This window comes from Theropithecus gelada, chromosome 17 (genome assembly GCF_003255815.1).
Source record: "Theropithecus gelada isolate Dixy chromosome 17, Tgel_1.0, whole genome shotgun sequence".
Taxonomy (NCBI): domain Eukaryota; kingdom Metazoa; phylum Chordata; class Mammalia; order Primates; family Cercopithecidae; genus Theropithecus; species Theropithecus gelada.
Window position 1 is genome coordinate 33,562,762 of NC_037685.1, and position 19,768 is coordinate 33,582,529.

General features: G+C 40.4%; 1 protein-coding gene across 1 annotated transcript in view; it reads left to right on the plus strand.

The window, feature by feature from the left end:
- The window catches only part of GPC6 (glypican 6), a 1,182,247-nt gene that overhangs the window by 1,141,435 nt on the left and 21,044 nt on the right, over positions 1–19,768 (plus strand). Inside the window, exon 7 of the mRNA XM_025364357.1 lies at positions 12,660–12,796. Coding sequence (XP_025220142.1) covers positions 12,660–12,796 — 137 coding nt within the window. The remainder of the gene's footprint in view (positions 1–12,659; positions 12,797–19,768) is intronic.

Here is a 19,768-nt window from a genome sequence, read left to right on the forward strand (position 1 = left end):
TAATGTGGCAGCTACTAGCCATGTGTGACTATTGAGCAACGGAGATGTCCGGTGGAATGAATTGAGATGGACTATAAGTATAAAATATAAACTAGTCTTTAAAGACTTAGTACCAGAAAAGAATAAAGAACATACAATATCTCATGTAAATGTTTTGTGTTTACTATATATTGGAACAATGTTTTGAATAAGTTGTGTTCAACAAAACATAACATTGAAATTAGCTTCAACTTACTTTTTTTTCAATGTGGCAACTAGAAAATTTAAAAAGACACCTGTAGCTCCTTTGTGGCTCACATTATGTTTCTGTGGGATATTGCTGCCTGTAGGCTCTCATTGCTTCTTCGAACAGGATGGCCATTTTGCCATTTTACAGGTTGTTTTCTCTCCCAGTGGAGCTAAAGTGGCCTGCCTATGACACCTCTGCAGCTTGTAGGAGACTAAGAGGACCTATTTAGGTTATTGGATGCTTATGATGCAAAGGTGAAAGCCAAGCAAAATTATGTCACTTGGGTCTAATCATAAGAGGAGTAAATGGTACTCCCTGGTTGGTGCCCCATGGGGTAAATTGGATCTTTAAGGTAACCAGATGGCTCTCAGGAACAGGTAATTTACCTCACAGGGGTAAGAACTTGATTTGCAAGAAAGAATGCAGTTTAGTCCCCCAGTGCCATATGTCCCCATGGTGGCATTTGTACTCATTAAGTACTTCCAGTTCCAAGTGCCCTAGCAATGTGCGAACTTAAGTTTCCACTTTCTCCCTTATTGTAAGATATTGATTTTACTTCTCACACTCTACAACCCTTAAACGTGTGAGCCATTTTTAATGCTCATTTATGTGTATATATCTTTCCTCCACTGGGTGGTTAATTGAAGGCAGGACCATGTCCTTTAAATCGCTGTATGCCCAAGACCTTAAAAAGGCCCAGTACATTGTAGATACGAATCAAGTGTGTGTGCCTGGCTGCGTGCAGGTGTGTGTGAGGGTGAGGGTGTTTAGTTGGAGTGACTGTTAGGGAGTGACCCTAAACAACCAATTATCTGTAATATAGGGAAGCTTATGACGAAGATGCCCTTCCCTATGGCAATAATTTATTTTGCAAGTAAGGGCATGTATAATTTACATTTCATTTACAATTTCATTTGAAGACCCAGAATTTGAACTTGCCCTTCTGCCTACTCTGCCAATTGTTCATTTGTTCATTCACTATCTATTGAGTACAACCAAAAACCAGGCACTGTGCTAGGCGATGGGACACTCATCTGCTAGGAAGTGGTGAACACAAAGCACAGAGGCCCTGCCCCCATGTCACCTGCAGCTGGGAGGGAGCCCCACACCCACGATGAATGGGCAAATCTCTATGCTAGGTAAAACCGAAGGGATCTCTGTGAGCACATATTCTGGGGAGGCCCTAAGTTGAAACCCATAGGAAGACTTTCAACTAAATTATACTCTTCTCTCCAATGTACAGACCCTACGTTTGAGTAAAAGTTCATAGACAGCCTTGGGTGCAGTGGTTTACGTTCTTAGAGATATTTACTAGTATCTCATCCCTCAGGCTAAAATCTTTGGTATTTGAGCTTGAACCAGTTCCCAGTTAAACCCAGGAAGAAAAAAAGGCAGATCATTGAATTATAGCATAAATATAACATAAGAAATTTAAAAGTAGCATTTATTATGCACCACACAATGCAAGTCTACATAGTTAAGTATAAATCAAATCATACATGCCCAAAAGACATTTATATGCTTTTGGTTGCCTATTCCATTGAAGATTTATGGCAACCCGTCTCTACCCTAAATGGCTTTAGAATTTAGATAAATCTGATTTCCACCTACCACTTGCTGAATACTTTCCTATGCTGCATCTAAATTACTTTTCCAATGTGTGTACATCTTTGTGGGTACTCTTGCTGTTGGACGGAATAATGTTTGCAATATCTTACTTAAGATAAGTAAGATATCATGCTCAATGACACCACTCTTGGGTGAGCAAAAGGTGTTTCCTGTTTCCCGGTAAGTTTCAAATGTCTGTAGGCTTTAGAGAAAGAGACCACAATACACGTCTATTTCCCAGTTTTGGTGTGGAAGAATAAAGCCACCAAACTGCTGGAATTAAATAATGAACTCTAAAATATTCAGGAATGCCTAAACTTGAAGTGAAATGCTTTGCGATGCCTCCTCCCCCTTTTTTAATTAGCAGACTTACTTGTCCTGGATTTCATTCCCTAAAGATGAAATTTCAGTATTTTCAGAGTACCTTTAGGTAGCTATGAGCTTAACGAAATCACTGTGTTATGCCAATCACAGGTAGAAACAGAGATGGAAATTCTGTATGGGTTTCCTAAGTATATCAAAGGCCCTATGAAGGGGTTGTACATTTGAAGTAAGAGTTGGCAAAGAATCTGAATTTTTCAGCAAAACTAAGTGTTCAAACATTAAACTTTTTTTCACATTAGCAAAATTGGGCTATTAAATAATTGGAGTGCTCTCTGGCAGTTTTCCAAATCAGGGCTAATTTCCAGGTTAGTCCTATACAAAGGGGTCAATCCTATGCCGCTAGCATCATCTTGTTAGCTATATCAGGAAATTCAGGAAATATGGAGGAAATCTGCCTTTCAAACCACAAAGAACTTCCAAAAGGTTTCATTCCGTAATGATGATAGAAAAGATGATGGTAGGAGCAGAGGTCAGATTTAAAATAAAATATCCAAAATGCTTCAAGGTGCCTTATATAACTGCTGGAAATACTGAATTCATTATCTTCTTTTGAAAGCGCACCTGAGGTCTTCCAATCCAGCATTATGAAGACTGCATATCTAATGACCTAATTTAGAATCAGCACTTGTCACAATCCATGCTCTAAATCATGGCAAGTTCCCTGGGGATGTCTGCCTCTATACAGCAAAAATAATGCCTGAAAAAAGATAGAGGCCAAAGTTAGCCACCAAGGAGGATACAGCTGTTCTCCAAACCAGAGAGCAAGAGAGCAGATGGGACAGACCTTTGGTCAGAAATGAATCCAAAGGAGCATTTACCAAGGGCTAGGCAGAGAAAAATAGAATCCACTCTCAGAGTTTGAAACCAGGTAGCGCTTGCAAAGGAACAAAGCCAGGCAAGAGAGAAAAGTTGAGGGCTCAGTCTCAATGCCAAGCAAGGAGAAAGAATAAGAATGTGTTTCTGCTGTGTACTCAAGCCCTGTCCATAAAGACCCAGAACTGCCTAGCAAGGGGAGATGACTTGGCTTAGGTCAAAACAGCAAATCCTAAGTCCTCCTTCATTTATATCTGTCATTAGAAACATTTAAACAGAGTCTAGATGAGCCTGTCAAGAATGCTCTGGAAGCATTGGACTGACCGTGAGAGCTCTGCTAAGCCTGTAAATTCCATGATTAAGCAATAAAACTACTCCTTGAAATCATTGCTATTTTTCAGTCTTGAAAAGTAAATAGTGCCACATTTTAGGTATCTTGGTGCAAAGTAATACTTTGACTTGGTCTGGCTTCCCAAGGAACAAATGAATTCTTGTGTTTTACTTTTCACTACTGAATTCAATAGATATTAGTTTAATGTCAGACTGTGTCATCTCTCAAGGACGTGTGGGATCCTACTGCACTCACATGCCTAAAATGTAATGCCATAGGGAGTGAGGCACAATCAGGACATTAGGTACAAACACGAAGATTTGAAAGTTTTTGTTGTTTTCTTAAAATCTGCTGCAAAAATCTAACCTGAACAGCAGTAGGAAGATATTTCTGATGTCTCCCTCATTTATCCCAATTTGAGGACCAGCATTTTGCCTGAAAAGGACCCCATCAGTGTTTTCAGGAGCATGCATGCCCTTAATATGGCATGATCAGCTAGCCAAGAAATTCCAAGCCTGAAACCAGACAGGATTACTCAGACTGAACTTTTCAAGCCATTCCCAGTTCTCTACGAAACTCAACAAAACTAAGCATTGTGTTTTCAAACCTTCAAAGATTCACTTCCTACTTAAAAAAAATTTTTTTTATATCCTTCTTAATCTTTCCTATGAAACGTGTGTTTGTCACCTTGTGAGTAATGTTAAAAGTACCGGCCGGGTGCCATGGCTCACACCTGTAATCCCAGCACTTTGGGAGGCTGAGGTGGGTGGATCATGAGGTCAAGAGATCAAGACCATCCTGGCCAATGTGGTGAAACCCCATCTCTACTAAAACTACAAAAATTAGCTGGGCATGGTGGCACATGTCTGTAGTCCCAGCTGCTCGGGAGGCTGAGGCAGGAGAATGGCGTGAACCCGGGAGGCGGGGGTCGCAGTGAGCCAAGATCACACCACTGTGCTCCAGCCTGGTGACAGAACAAGACTCTGTCTCAAAAAAATAAAAACAAAAAAATAAAAAGTACCACACCACCACGAAAATATATGTCATGTGGAAACAGACTAGCAGTTATCATTGGGCTCCCTGGGAACACATGATAGAGCCCAAAATGTCGGAGTGGTTTTAGGTTGAATAGTGTCTTGAGGACTCTGTAAAGTGCTGGGTGTAACATATGGTCAAAGTCAGCGTTAGGGTCACTGACAAAGTGCATTCCACAGAACCCTGCTATCATCCCCAAGACTTATCTAGAAGTTTCCTAAAAGAAAACATGTTATTAGTACAAGCAGTTTCTCCACCAAGCATTACAAAACTTACCCAAACATTACATTATAGAGGGGCCAATCTGAGACATGAAAAATGACACCAAAGAGTTTCATAAACTCAGAATAAATGGAAAACTGATGTTCTAGTGAAGACAGTGCTAAAAGCCATTATCAGAAGATATGGATTACTTGCTCTAAGAATGTGAGGGAGGGAGATTGTGTTTATAGATATTTGGCCACATCAGAAAAAATAATATTCTATCTGAGACTTAGGAACTATAAATGCTCTCCTCCTGAGTGCACGTGTTTCCCAAGGGAGTGAGAGAAGCTGTGGACAGGTACATTCACGGACCTGGTTTGATTACTGAAGGAGTATGCATGACTTGAATTCTGATGCGGGCTCACATGGTGAAGCAGATGACTTGGTGCTGTCAGAAAAGACCATTCTTCTCTACAGTAAAGTTAGATGAGGTCACTGTCTCCAAAACTGGATTATATCAAACTCTTAGGTTGCAAAAATAGTTTTGTGTATGGTGACTTTGTGTTGACCAAGCAAAATGGCCTTGTCCCTGAGCACAACCAGCCTGCCTTCATTCCTTTAAACAGACTGTTTTCCAAAGCTTACCAATGACCTCCAGCCTATAAAATATTCACATTGGTTTTTTCCTTCAATATTTATTATTTAGAGTGTAGTCCTTTAAATATTCATCGTATTTTTCTAAAGATATGGTATATATTATTTACATCTAGTTACATTATGTTTTCATCGTGATGAAATGGGCACATCGAAACTTTCTGAAGTCAGGAACAAATAGGGCGTTGGGCCAGGTGCACACAACATGTAGCCAGTGAGGTGGATTTGCATCCAGGGATGGTTGAGGAAAAATGGCAGGTGGCCTTCTCACAGTGACTGCTCTGGAAAGATCCAGAGGAAATAAAGGGTCCAGGGTAGATGGACTTGGGACCTCCTGTGGTTGGGTAGACAGCCATGGGCTGAAGGAGAAATTCAAATATGTCTCATCAGAGAATTCACATGGGATACAAAAGCAATAATGGAGTTCACAAACACAACAACTCAGAATTCAACAGGTCACCTGCTTAGAAAACCAAAAGAAGGTGGTGGAATGTGTTTATGAGGATTGCAAAGACCTTTTAAGATGGGATTTATTCCATTTTTAGTTAAATTCTCATGCTTTTTCCTTAAGCCAAGGTTGTTTTTGCGGTCCCCCAGGTGTCCCATCTTACCTGTGTAAATTACAACTGGAATGACATTTAAGACAACAGGAGTCTGAAATGCTAATTAGAAGATTGAGGGGATCATCTGAGATCTCTCTCTTCCTCTGGGGGTAATCAGGTCAAGGAAAATGAGTTTTGGTGTTTTGTTGGGTTTTTTTTCCCCCTAAAAACCTGAACGAATTGGTCCATGCCTCCTTTACTCTCTAAAGTTACATTTGGAAAGCAGTTGCTGGCAGGTAATCAATCATTTTTGAAATCTTACTTCCCTTAGCAGATCATCAGCAATGCTGTTCGTGTATTTATTCATTTGACAAATATTTATTAAGCACTGGTACACACAAAGCTCTGTTTACTGAGTCTCTGGCTGTGGAGCAGTTATTCCCTGGGAGCCAAGAAAGTACAGCTGTTCTTTAGCAAATGAGCAGCTGAAGATCAGAGTGGTGGCTAAAAGCCATTGCTTCTACATGGACAAAATCATCCTGTTCTTGGAGGTTAAAACTTGGGAGGCTGTAATGCATTATTTTTGTTTTTGATCCCTGGATGAAAATTATTAATTATTCTGCTTCCTAATGTGTCCCATGACAAGAGTTCAGCAACCACAAAAGAACAAATAGCAGTGAAGCCTTATTTGCTTGAGAAGGAATATGGTGGTGTTCCCTGGAAGGGAATTTCCAGACAAATTAATATGTGCTCCCACAGCCCTTTGCTTAGCTAGGACAATAATGTTTGTTCCGCATCAGTTACCCCCACCAGACAGTGCTACAAACCCTTCAAGGATAGCAACTGTGTACAAGTCATATTTTGCATTCCCAGAGTCTACTATAAAACCTGTCTTATAAAAGGCATGTTAGAAGTGTTTAATGAAGGAATACTAGCCACAAAAGCCTTTTTTCTTATTTAACCAATGTTTTGGAACTTTTTCTAAACTGTACTACATTTTCTTGTCTCATTAAACAGATTTCATTGAATGTTATTGAATTTTTACTTGCTAAGTCACGGATTTAAAATATATGGTATGAGTCCCTGTGCCGTAGACTGATGATCTGCAAATATTTTTGGTCTTGCACCTCTATCAGCAAAGTATTCTGGATGATAGACAACCAGAATACCTATAAATATTTATACATAAATTGTAACATAAGCACTACCGAATTAACACATTCTGCACCTGATGAAATTTACATAAAAACAGAAAGTTTTGAAAGATGAGAAAAATATATTCTTTTTTATTTCTATTTTGTAAAGTTCCAGATGTATCAAGAATAAGAGGAATATTATGCCTGCCATTGTATTGTTTACTTGTGCTTACTTTGTTTGAAATGAAAGAAATCCAAAGTTTCTTTTCAAAAGCTATTTAAGTCCTATTCCATTGAATGAGTTAGTTAAAACTAATTAATCTAATCCATAAATGCCTTAGCCAGTACATATGCTGGATCAATAAATGCCTTAGCCAGTACATATGCTGGATCAATACACCAACAGCAAGTTAATGGTGGTGGAGGTGCCACTGCTGCCCCTCCCCACTATGAAAGTCTTACTCTGTCCTTGGGGTAATTGAGAAATGGCCATCCCTGTATGGACTGGTTGAAATATCAATCTCTAGATTAAATATTAGGAAAGCTTAATTCCTCTTGTATTTTTATACTTAGAAATAGGAATTCTAATCCTGAATCACATTGAATCTCTTGCACACCCCCAGAGATGCACACACACTCCTGCCAGCAACCCAACACACATACTTCAAAAACCAAGGTTATCAACTATGGTCATAGTAGGCCTAGTGGTTAAGAGTAATGATTCCAGAATCTGCATTTGAATTTGAATCTCATCTCCATCATTAACTAGATGTGTGGCAAGTTTTTTAGCCCTTCTAAGGCCTGTTTCCTTTTTGTATAAGGGCATAATGATACTATTTTAGCACCGTCAGAGTTGTGAAGATCGAATGCGCCTGAGGGCCTCAGCTCAATGAAAGCTCACAGTTAATCCCTATTTCTTAGAGTCAAATACTGCCCTCTGCTGAACCCAGGAAGGCTCTTAAAAGCCATGTGCCCTAACAACAAAGTCTTATCTCTTTCCCAACTTTTCATTATTTGTAACTTTTTCAATATTGAAATGGTGAGGGAAAAAATAGTAAAATGAACATCCATATAACCCTCATACAGATTGAATAATGGTTGACTATTTTGCTATTTTCAAGTAAGTAAAAGATGCAGTGACACATTATCCCTAAGTATCTCAGCGTGAATCTCCTAAAAGCAAGCACAGTCTCCTGTACAGCCATGACATCATGATCACACTTAAGAAAATTAGCAGTTAGTCAGTAATATCAACTACTATTTATTCTACATTCAAAATTATCAAAGCTCTTACTTACAGCGGGGTCCCTACCTCCAAATCCAGGGGTCACTTTCTCTTCCTTCCTTCCTTTTCCTTCCTTCTTTCCTTCCTTCCTTCTTTCCTTCCTTTCCTCCTTCCTTCCTTCGTTCCTTCCTTCCTCCCTCCCTCCCTCTTTTTTTCTTCTCTTTCTTTCTCTCTTTCTTTGTTTCTTGCTTGCTTACTTTCTTGATTTCTTCTTTCACCTGCCCTCTTTTGAAGCATTAAAGGCCAGTTGTCTTATATAATATCTCATCCCTAGATGTGTCTGATTATTTCTGGTGTTACTATGTTTTTTCCTCTATTGCCAGTATTTCCTGTAAACTGATTTTTTTAAGTCAGAAACCTGATGGGATTCATGTGAAATATTTGGAGCAAGATTACTTCTTAGGTAAATTAGTCATAGAAGAGTACTTAGATAGTTCTTTCTGCTCATTGACTTTGCTAATCTCTTTGTTTTTAGCAATCATTCCACCTTGTCACCTTCCTCCCTCTTTAGCCTAATTTTACAGTACTGTAATGGTAGGTATGAGAAGGGCGCCCTCTCTTCCTAATACAGTCAAGTGTTCATGGGCCTTTTGACAGGTCTTAAACTAGGAGTGTTTGTCTCTACTGACATCAGGAGTTGCAATTATCAGAACTCAGAATCAACTCCAGATAAATCCTAAAAGAGGGCTCATGTTTTCCCTATGGACCCCAACAGTATATGTTTGGATCGGATTCCAGAGACATAACAGGAGTTGTTGTTTAACTTCCAGAATCTATCAAATAGCACAGATGAAAAAAGTAATACTTAAATATTACTGGGATTACTAATATCACAGCATTACTAAAACAATATTGGAGCGATGGTAAATACCATTCACAAGTATTGGTAAGAGTTCATTTTTCCTAGAATAGCTCATTCAGGAATCAGAGAAAGGAAATTGTTACAAATTTTGTATGTTATCCCAAGTCTTTGTTCCCATCTGGTGTGTTATTAATGAATTAGGGCTCACTGTCATTGTCAGTAATATATTTGTACTAACAGTGCTTGTTAAGAGAAGGCTTAATTCACAGTTGTGTACACTTAAGTTTCCAGGAAAAAAAAAAAAAAAAAAACTTCATGTCTGGAGCTACAGCAGAGCAGTTACATATATTATTCAGAAATATCAATTTAAAAAATGAGAAAAATATTTCTAAATTATGTGCAAATTGAAAGGCCTTCCTAATACTGAAAAATAAACTGCAATCATTCAGACATAAATGAATCAAAGGTGTGTTCTTTTCCATTGGCTAAGAGGGTCCATTTTTTCAGCCGTCTGCCTCACTGTCACCGTCTGCAGGTGAATTAGCCAGTGTTTCCGTGCAGAACGTTAAAACAGCATTTACATTTCTCACTGCTCCTTTGATGTTATCTCCTTCAATTGCACAATGAAAATGCACAGCTACCGAAATGCCAGAGGGAACATACTCTGATTATAAATGTGCTGGGGTGAACAATGAGAGGAAACCCACATCCCGGTGATGGGCTCCTCACTTAGCCAAATACAATCCCACAGTTTTCTCCCACCCCTTTTGGGAGGATGAACACACAGTATTGTGACCCCAGCTAATTTGTGTTAACCATAGTCTATGACCTTGTAATAGAATGGGACAATTCAATCCATTATCTTCACCAACATTTATTGAGCACCTACTGTGTGCTTAGACCTGTGTGACCAACTCATCCTAGTTTACCTGGGACATTCCCATTTTAATGCTGAAAACTCGTCACTCTGGGAATCCCCTAAGTTGTGGCAAATTTGGATGATTAGTCGCTTGACCCATACTGGACACTGGATAAAGATAAATTACAACCCTATGTCTGCCAACAAGAAGCATGTTGTCTAAAAGAGAATCAGAAAAATAAGCCAATTATTAGAGTTTCAAGTGGTCAGTACTTAGAATCATCAGGAGGGCACTGGGCAGTGCAGAAAGCTGAATCTCAATCTAACCTGGGACCCGAGAATGCACTCTGAAGGAGACAGCGTTTGAGAATGATTTAAAGAATGAGCAGTGCAACATCCACCATTAAATTCTGCACATACTGAAAGGAGACACCTGTGGGACGGCATGCAACTTTGTTCTTTCTCTGAGTCTCAAAATCTGTGTATCTGGTTTAGATTCCCATAACCTGGAGGTAGAATTGTAGTACAAAATAAGCAGAAAGAGAGTGCTCATTCTTAGTTTGTTTTATTATGGGACAGAATAAACCTGACAGTATTTCAGTCCTAAAGGTGGTGGTCATTTTCTGAACCAGATGTAAATATATAACATGTATTTCTTTCTCTGAGGACTGTTTTGACAAGAGTGAGAATGAGTGGTCTATTGTGGGGACACCTTCAGTGGAGGTTAGGGCACCAATGTGACGCTACACAGAACAAATACAACGTGAGGAATTGTTTTTCACATGGTTTATTTTGAAATTAAAAAAAAATTCAAACTTACGGAAAGTTGCATTTGTTTTGAAAAATTTTATACTCTTCATTTAGATTTACCAGATATGAAAAAGTTGTCACATTTACCTTTTCTCTTTTTGTTTATACGTCTGTATATTTATTGTTATTTTTGATTATTACTGAGCTGTTGTAGAGCAAGTTGTGGAAATTATACCCCTTTCATTTTAAACCCTCCAGCGTGTATCTCCCGAGAGTACAGCATTCTCCTGTGTTACCACAGTATGATTTTATATTCAGGAAATTTAACACTAACATAATACTATTATCTAATAGAGAGCCAGCATACAAATTTTGCCCACTATCACAATAATGTCTTTTATTGGCAATTATCCTTCCGACCTAGCATTTAGTCCAGAGCCCTCTGCCTGCATTTAGCTATCACGTCTCTTATTCTTAATCTGGAAGGACTCTTCAGCTTTGCCTTGTCTTTTATGATGGACATTGTTGATGAGTAGAGGCCAGCTGGTTTTCAGAATGCCCCCTCAGTCTCGGTTTGTCTGAGGTGTCCCCATGATTAGGTTCAGATTATGAATTTGGGGCGGCCTGAGTGACGTGTCTATCTTGGCACATCACATCGGGGGAACACATGACCAATTTGTCCCCTTGCTTGATCACTCGGTGAAGGTGACAACCTGCCAAATTTCCACAATGTAAAATTACTAGTTTTCCATTTGTAATTAATAAGCAACCTGTGTTACTAGGTACTTTGAGATTCTGTAAATATCCCGTTCCCCATCAAATGTTGACTCAACGCTTCTTTGCATCTGTATTTGTTTGCTAAGGCCATCATAACAAAGTACCACAAACTGAGTTGCCTAAAACAGCAGACATTTACTGTCCCACAGTTCTGGGGCTGGAAGTCTGAAATCAAGGTGTCGGCCAGGCTGGTTCCTTCTGAGGGCTGGGAGGAAAGGATCCGTTCTAGGCCTCTCTCCTTGGCTTGTAAATGAGTATCTTCTTCCTGTGTCTCTTCACATTATCTTTCCTCTGTGCATGTCTCAGTGCTCAAATTTCCCCTTTTTATAAGCACACGTCATATTGAGTGAGGGCCCACACACGTGACCTCACTTTAACTTATTTATCTCTGTAATGACCCTATCTCAAACTAAAGTCACATTCTGTGATACCAAGGGTTAGGAAGTTAACATGTTAAAGGGAGGAAAAGAATTCAATTCATAACAGATGCATTCCAGCCATCTCTGGACTTTCCCAATGTTCATTATGAAGCCAAAATGAAATTAAATTCCTCTCCCTACCCTTTCTGCAGGTGAAAAGTCAGTGTTCAGCCTGAAGACACTTAAGATGCTGGCACTAAGCTTTTCCCAGCCATCCATCCACAGGGCTGTGAATTTTACACTTACCCATATTTAGAATGACTTCTCTTTCAGTTCTAGAGATTTTTCAGAGGGTTTGGTTTATTGCTTACCACCCATTTGTGTGCTCTAAGGGCCTGTCATTTGCACTAGAGCAGAAGTACCAGCAGCAGAATTAGTGGCAATATTTATTTTTTGCAGAAACAAGGAGTCCATTGGGAAAAGTATTTATCTCTTGGTGCATTTGTTTTGGTACAGTTGTCTGACATGCAAGCAAATGAATTCTAGAGACTATTCTTGGGGTGTTCACCATAGGGACTCTCAGCGGGAGAGGGACCCGAAGCCAGGCGTGATGCTTCGTAAGTTTTTAATTCAAAGGATTGAAGGACAGAAAAGATGGAAAACAAAAAGCCAATTACCTGAGAACTGTCGGCTAGAGGAGGACTGAGGGAGAGGAAAGGAGGCTTTCCCGGGCAATAAACCCTGCAGTGTGGTGTCTCTCTCTTAAAACTGATAAAGAGTTCCTGCTGGTCACATCACAGGTTCTATAACCTTCGCCTGTGTACGTCCTTGAGTAGAAATGGGCAAAGCCTGAGCAGAATACTCACTTGCTTTCCCTGGTTTCTTGATCAGGTCACAGACATAAAAGAGAAATTGAAGCTCTCTAAAAAGGTCTGGTCGGCGTTACCCTACACCATCTGCAAGGACGAGAGCGTGACAGCGGGCACGTCCAATGAGGAGGAATGCTGGAACGGGCACAGCAAAGCCAGGTGAGAGTGACTCGATGTGTGCATGGATGGGGGCACAGCACACCCAGCCTTGGAAGACTCTCCTGGCACAACTCTGCAGACCTGTTTATGCAAAGAGCAACAGAGGGTGGAGGGACAAGTCATCACTTAGCAACAGCTGTTGGGAGTGACAGGTTTGATGGGCACCTGGGAGCACTTACTCTCAAGGTGCCATTAAGCGTGGAATCCTTGTTCAGAATGCCTTGCCTCTGGATGAGGACAGAGGAACGGTGGCAGATGCCAGGTTTCAGACACCCTGAGATCACAAAGAGCCCTTTTATGTTCACTTAATGGCTTTAAGATACTGAAGCTATTTTTATCCATAGTTAAATTTCCAGGGCTCTTTTTTTTTCATCACAAGTTAAACAGGAAATGAAAATTCAACTGTTTTTTTTTCACCCTAGTTGGGAAAAAAATTGAAGTATTCATTAGCAAGGTAACAGAAAATGTCTGAGGGACACTGAGAAACGGTTCTAATAGGTGACACACTTTGGGAAGTCCCATCGGAACCTCCTGACAAGAGACAGCAGTTTTCATCATCCTGCTCTGCTGACCAGTGCTGTGGGGACTTGATATGGAATTTCTGAATTTTTTGATTCAGCCCAAAAATGGGCTTGGCCTGGATTTTCATAAGGTGGAGAGGCTGGATGGGAGGACTGGTTGGAAGTTGGCAGGCAGGGCAGGACACAAGGACAGGAATCTGCCAAAGCCCTCAGCAATGGGGTTGCAGGTGGATAAAGCAGCTGGTAAATTGGACTCAAGGAATCTTTGAGGATTGACCAGTGGGTGGAGATGCTAAGAGGGGAATCTGTTCTGGGGCTTTATTGAGCAGTTTCAAGCATATGAAGCAGCTGTGATCAAAAGGAAACAAGAAGATATGTGGTTGGTCAGGAGCGGTGGCTCACGCCTATAATCCCAACACTTTGGGAGGCCAAGGTGGGAAGATAGCTTTAGCCCAAGAGTTTGAAACCAGCCTGAGCAACATTGTGAGACCCTGTCTCTACAGAAATAAATATAATCTTTGGCTAGTAATATAAAGTGCATGGCTATTACATTGAGAAGAAACTGCAGAAGTTAAGCAGGAGGTGCAAGGGAGGTGCACATTAGGTGTTTCTTACGCTGCTGAGTTGCATTTTTTAGCATCTATTGCCGTATTAGTCCATCCTCATACTGCTATAAAGAACTTCCCTGAGACTGGGTAATTTATAAAGGAAAGAGGCTTAGATTGACCCACAGTTCCGTGTAGCTGGGGAGGCCTCAGGAAACTTACAATCATGGCAGAAGACAAAGGGGAAGCAGGCACCTTCCTCACAAGGTGGCAGGAGAGGGAAGTGCAAGTAAAGGGGGAAGAGTCCCTTATAAAAGCACCAAATCTCATGAGAACTCACTCACTATCATGAGAACAGCATGGGGGAAACCACTCCCATGATCCAAGGTCCTGTTCTCAACACGCAGGGATTATGGGGATTCCAAATGAAGATGGGAATTGGTGGGGACACACAGCCAAACCGTACCAATTGCTAATGTTGTTATTAACCATGTCAGGAAGAGTTTAGCAAGGTGAAAGCAAGATACCTACGAAAAGAGCTCTCACTATTTCAAAATGCTCCAAATATCAATATCAAATCATAGATCATGAGAAGGAAATTAGTTATGATATTAACAACATGCCACTAAAAAATACTTAGCATTTTGCCAGTGTCTGGCTTTTTAGCTAGGAGACCTTTGGCCAGAAAATTCAGCTATGAATTAACAGCTTCTAGTTTGTATTTTCCCGATGACTGTAGAGAAAGACACTGCAAAGGATGGCCAGATGGCCTAATGAATAAAATGCTTGGTTTTTTGAGCTGCTCTGTTTCTCATCTGTGTTTACCTTTAAGCCTTGGCTAACATAAAGCCTGGGTTTGTTTTTGTTTTGTTTTGTTTTGTTTTTTTGTTTTTTTGTTTTTTTTTGAGACGGAGTCTCGCTCTGTCGCCCAGGCTGGAGTGCAGTGGCCGGATCTCAGCTCACTGCAAACTCCGCCTCCCGGGTTTGCGCCATTCTCCTGCCTCAGCCTCCCGAGTAGCTGGGACTACAGGCGCCCGCCACCTCACCCAGCTAGTTTTTTGTATTTTTTAGTAGAGACGGGGTTTCACTGTGTTAGCCAGGATGGTCTCGATCTCCTGACCTCGTGATCCGCCCGTCTCGGCCTCCCAAAGTGCTGGGATTACAGGCTTGAGCCACCGCGCCCGGCCAAAGCCTGGGTTTTGAACTGCTACTCCCATAGATCGTCACACAGGTTGCTGATATTAGTCCATAGGCAATTTCTTACAAAAGGAAATATTTTTAAAAGGCCATGGGTGAGGTTAGGGGAAGAGACTAAACACCACCAAGAATATGAATGGGGAAGATAATGACCACTGAAGTCAGAGCTGGAGGAGATCAGGATGGTTCAGACAAGTTCCTCATTGTGCAGATAAAGAACCCAGACAGGGTAAACAGTTAGTCCACTGTTAACCAATTAACAAGGGTGAAAGCTGGGAATCTCCCAAATCCTAGCCCAATATTTCTTTATGGCAACACCCTACCTCTTAAACAAACAACAGCTAAATACTGTCCTCCCCAAGTTAGGAGAACAAATAAGACAGATCCTAAGCTCTATAAAAGCTTGAGTGGTTCTACAGCATTCATTGAGTCAGTCCACCAGGCCATCAGCAACAGGATTAAGTACTCCCTGTGTCCCAGGCTCTGTGCAAGGCCCTATAGATTAAGTGCTCCAAGATGACAATGGGAAGACAAGGCAGGTGGATCACCTGAGGTCAGGAGTTCAAGCCCAGCCTAGCCAACAGAGTGAAACCCCATCTCTACTAAAGATACAAAAATTAGCCAGGTGTGGTGGCACATGCCTGTAGTCCCAGCTACTCGGGAAGCCGAGGCAGGAGAATCGCTTGAACCCAGGAGGAGGAGGTTGCAGTGAGCCAAGATCGTGCCACTGCACTCCAGCCTGGGTGACAGAGTGAGACTCCATCTCAAAAAAAAACAAGATGGCAATGGGATCAATACATGAGAAGATACAGTGACTGGGGTGAGCCAGTGAACCTAGGAACATCAGTACCCTACTGCTAGACTGCAGGTTTAGGAAGGGACCACACTGGTAGAGAAACGCCTGGATCGGTCCTCAGGAACAAGATTTAAATTTTATCCTGAGATCAATGGGAAGCCATTGGAAGATTTTATGCAGGTGGGGAAAATGATCAAGTTTAATGCGATGAAATCACTTGTAGGAATAGTCCAGAATTTAGTCCAATAAAATATATCCTTTATTATGCATAAGTATATTATTAAAAGAAGAAGCTGTCAAATATTTGTGATTCAAATTATGTACCCATTGAACAATTACAGTTACATGGTTTCCTTTAGTTCTTTTTTTTTTTTTTAATTTATTATTATTATTATACTTTAAGTTGTAGGGTATATGTGCATAACGTGCAGGTTTGTTACATATGTATACTTGTGCCATGTTGGTGTGCTGCACCCATCAACTCGTCACTTACATCAGGTATAACTCCCAATGCAATCCCTCCCCCCTCCCCCCTCCCCATGATAGGCCCCGGTGTGTGATGTTCCCCTTCCTGAGTCCAAGTGATCTCATTGTTCAGTTCCCACCTATGAGTGAGAACATGCGGTGTTTGGTTTTCAGTTCTTGTGATAGTTTGCTAAGAATGATGGTTTCCAGCTGCATCCATGTCCCTACAAAGGACACAAACTCATCCTTTTTTATGGCTGCATAGTATTCCATGGTGTATATGTGCCACATTTTCTTAATCCAATCTGTCACTGATGGACATTTGGGTTGATTCCAAGTCTTTGCTATTGTGAATAGTGCTGCAATAAACATACGTGTGCATGTGTCTTTATAGCAGCATAATTTATAATCCTTTGGGTATATACCCAGTAATGGGATGGCTGGGTCATATGGTACATCTAGTTCTAGATCCTTGAGGAATCGCCATACTGTTTTCCATAATGGTTGAACTAGTTTACAATCCCACCAACAGTGTAAAAGCGTTCCTATTTCTCCACATCCTCTCCAGCACCTGTTGTTTCCTGACTTTTTAATGATCGCCATTCTAAGTGGTGTGAGATGGTATCTCATTGTGGTTTTGATTTGCATTTCTCTGATGGCCAGTGATGATGAGCATTTTTTCATATGTCTGTTGGCTGTATGAATGTCTTCTTTTGAGAAATGTCTGTTCATATCCTTTGCCCACTTTTTGATGGGGTTGTTTGTTTTTTTCTTGTAAATTTGTTTGAGTTCTTTGTAGGTTCTGGATATTAGCCCTTTGTCAGATGAGTAGATTGCAAAAATGTTCTCCCATTCTGTAGGTTGCCTGTTCACTCTGATGGTAGTTTCTTTTGCTGTGCAGAAGCTCTTTAGTTTAATGAGATCCCATTTGTCAATTTTGGCTTTTGCTGCCGTTGCTTTTGGTGTTTTAGACATGAAGTCTTTGCCCATGCCTATGTCCTGAATGGTACTACCTAGGTTTTCCTCTAGGATTTTTATGGTATTAGGTCTAACATTTAAGTCTCTAATCCATCTTGAATTAATTTTCGTATAAGGAGTAAGGAAAGGATCCAGTTTCAGCTTTCTACTTATGGCTAGCCAATTTTCCCAGCACCATTTATTAAATAGGGAATCCTTTCCCCATTTCTTGTTTTTCTCAGGTTTGTCAAAGATCAGATGGCTGTAGATGTGTGGTATTATTTCTGAGGACTCTGTTCTGTTCCATTGGTCTATATCTCTGTTTTGGTACCAGTACCATGCTGTTTTGGTTACTGTAGCCTTGTAGTATAGTTTGAAGTCAGGTAGCGTGATGCCTCCAGCTTTGTTCTTTTGACTTAGGATTGTCTTGGAGATGCGGGCTCTTTTTTGGTTCCATATGAACTTTAAAGCAGTTTTTTCCAATTCTGTGAAGAAACTCATTGGTAGCTTGATGGGAATGGCATAGAATCTATAAATTACCTTGGGCAGTATGGCCATTTTCACAATATTGATTCTTCCTATCCATGAGCATGGTGTGTTCTTCCATTTGTTTGTGTCCTCTTTTATTTCACTGAGCAGTGGTTTGTAGTTCTCCTTGAAGAGGTCCTTTACATCCCTTGGAAGTTGGATTCCTAGGTATTTTATTCTCTTTGAAGCAATTGTGAATGGAAGTTCATTCCTGATTTGGCTCTCTGTTTGTCTGTTACTGGTGTATAAGAATGCTTGTGATTTTTGCACATTAATTTTGTATCCTGAGACTTTGCTGAAGTTGCTTATCAGCTGAAGGAGATTTTGGGCTGAGACAATGGGATTTTCTAAATATACAATCATGTCATCTGCAAACAGGGACAATTTGACTTCTTCTTTTCCTAACTGAATACCCTTGATTTCTTTCTCTTGCCTAATTGCCCTAGCCAGTCCTTTAGTTCTTTTTTAAAAATTATTCCACTAGCAGGGAATCCTAATATTATATTTTTATATACTAGCATAGTAAATAGATCACCAATAAAGACTTGCTGAATTAAATGTAATTGAAGCTTTCTTCTTATCCAAATATTAATTAATCTAGAAAAACATTGGAGAAATTTTTCACTTGAAGAAATTTATTAAAGTATTTTGTAAGTGTAAGAATCCATTTATAATGCAGATAATAACATATTTTTTCACATTTTGAATTATGAGTTTTAAGATGACAGACCTTTTTAATTGTTTAGGAATGGTTGTTAAAAAAGAAAAGAAAAGAAAAAGAAAGAAAAGTTACTCTTATAACCTATGCGAAATAAAAGAACTAGAAACTTTATTTGTAGAAAATCGGGTCAGATACAATGACTCACACCTGTAGTCCCAACACTTTGAGAAGCTGAGGCAGGAGGATCACTTGAGCTCAAGAGTTTAAGACTAGCCTGGGCAGCCTGTAATCCCAGCACTTTGGGAGACCGAGGCGGTCAAATCACGAGGTCAGGAGATCGAGACCATCCTGGCTAACATGGTGAAACCCCGTCTCTACCAAAAAAAAATACAAAAAATTAGCCAGGCGTGGTGGTGGGTACCTGTAGTCCCAGCTACTCGGGGGGGCTGAGGCAGGAGAATGGCATGAACCTGGGAGGCGGAGTTTGCAGTGAGCCGAGATCAAGCCACTGCACTCCAGCCTGGGCGAGAGAGCAAGACTCCGTCTCAACAAAAAAAAAAGAAAGAAAACTAGCCTGGGCAACACAGTGAGACCCTGTGTCTACAGAAAATAATAGTCTGGGCATGGTGGCAGGCACCTATAATCTTAGCTACTCAGGAGGCTGAGGCAGGAGGATCACTTGAGCCCAGGAATTTGAGGTTGCAGTATGCTATTATTGTGCCACTGTACTCCAACCTGAGCAACAGAGTGAAATTCTATCTCTAAAAAATAAAAATAAAAAATAAGAAGAAATAATTTGTTTTAAAAATCCATCAAGTATTAATAGATATAAAGCAGAGATGCTTATTAGAACTGATAGAGATTGTCATGCCTGAAGTTTATAAACTCAAGCCTGTGCGATAGGTCTCCAATAAACCAGACATTTCTTCCTGTCTTTCTGTTTTATCTACCAGACTCCTTCGGCCACATTTTTCTGTTTGTACACACTCATGCAGCCTTTTGTCCTATCTCACTGTTTGCTCAGGCTTGTCTTCCATCACCCTCATTTTTCTTGATTACTTTCTGAACCTTGCTCCATAGCTCTCGACTGTACTTCCTTGATTCAGAAACATACCTATTTCAAATTTTAACGTTTCTGACATCAAAATGACTCTTACGGTAGATATTTCCATTTACTCCAGTGATTATCTTGTTTTTTAAAAAGCTGTTATTAAGTAATGGCACCAGTTGAAATTGATGACGACTTCAAATAGAACAGGATACACAGAGCGATGGCTGCTGTGGCAGGCTGCAGGGTGCAAT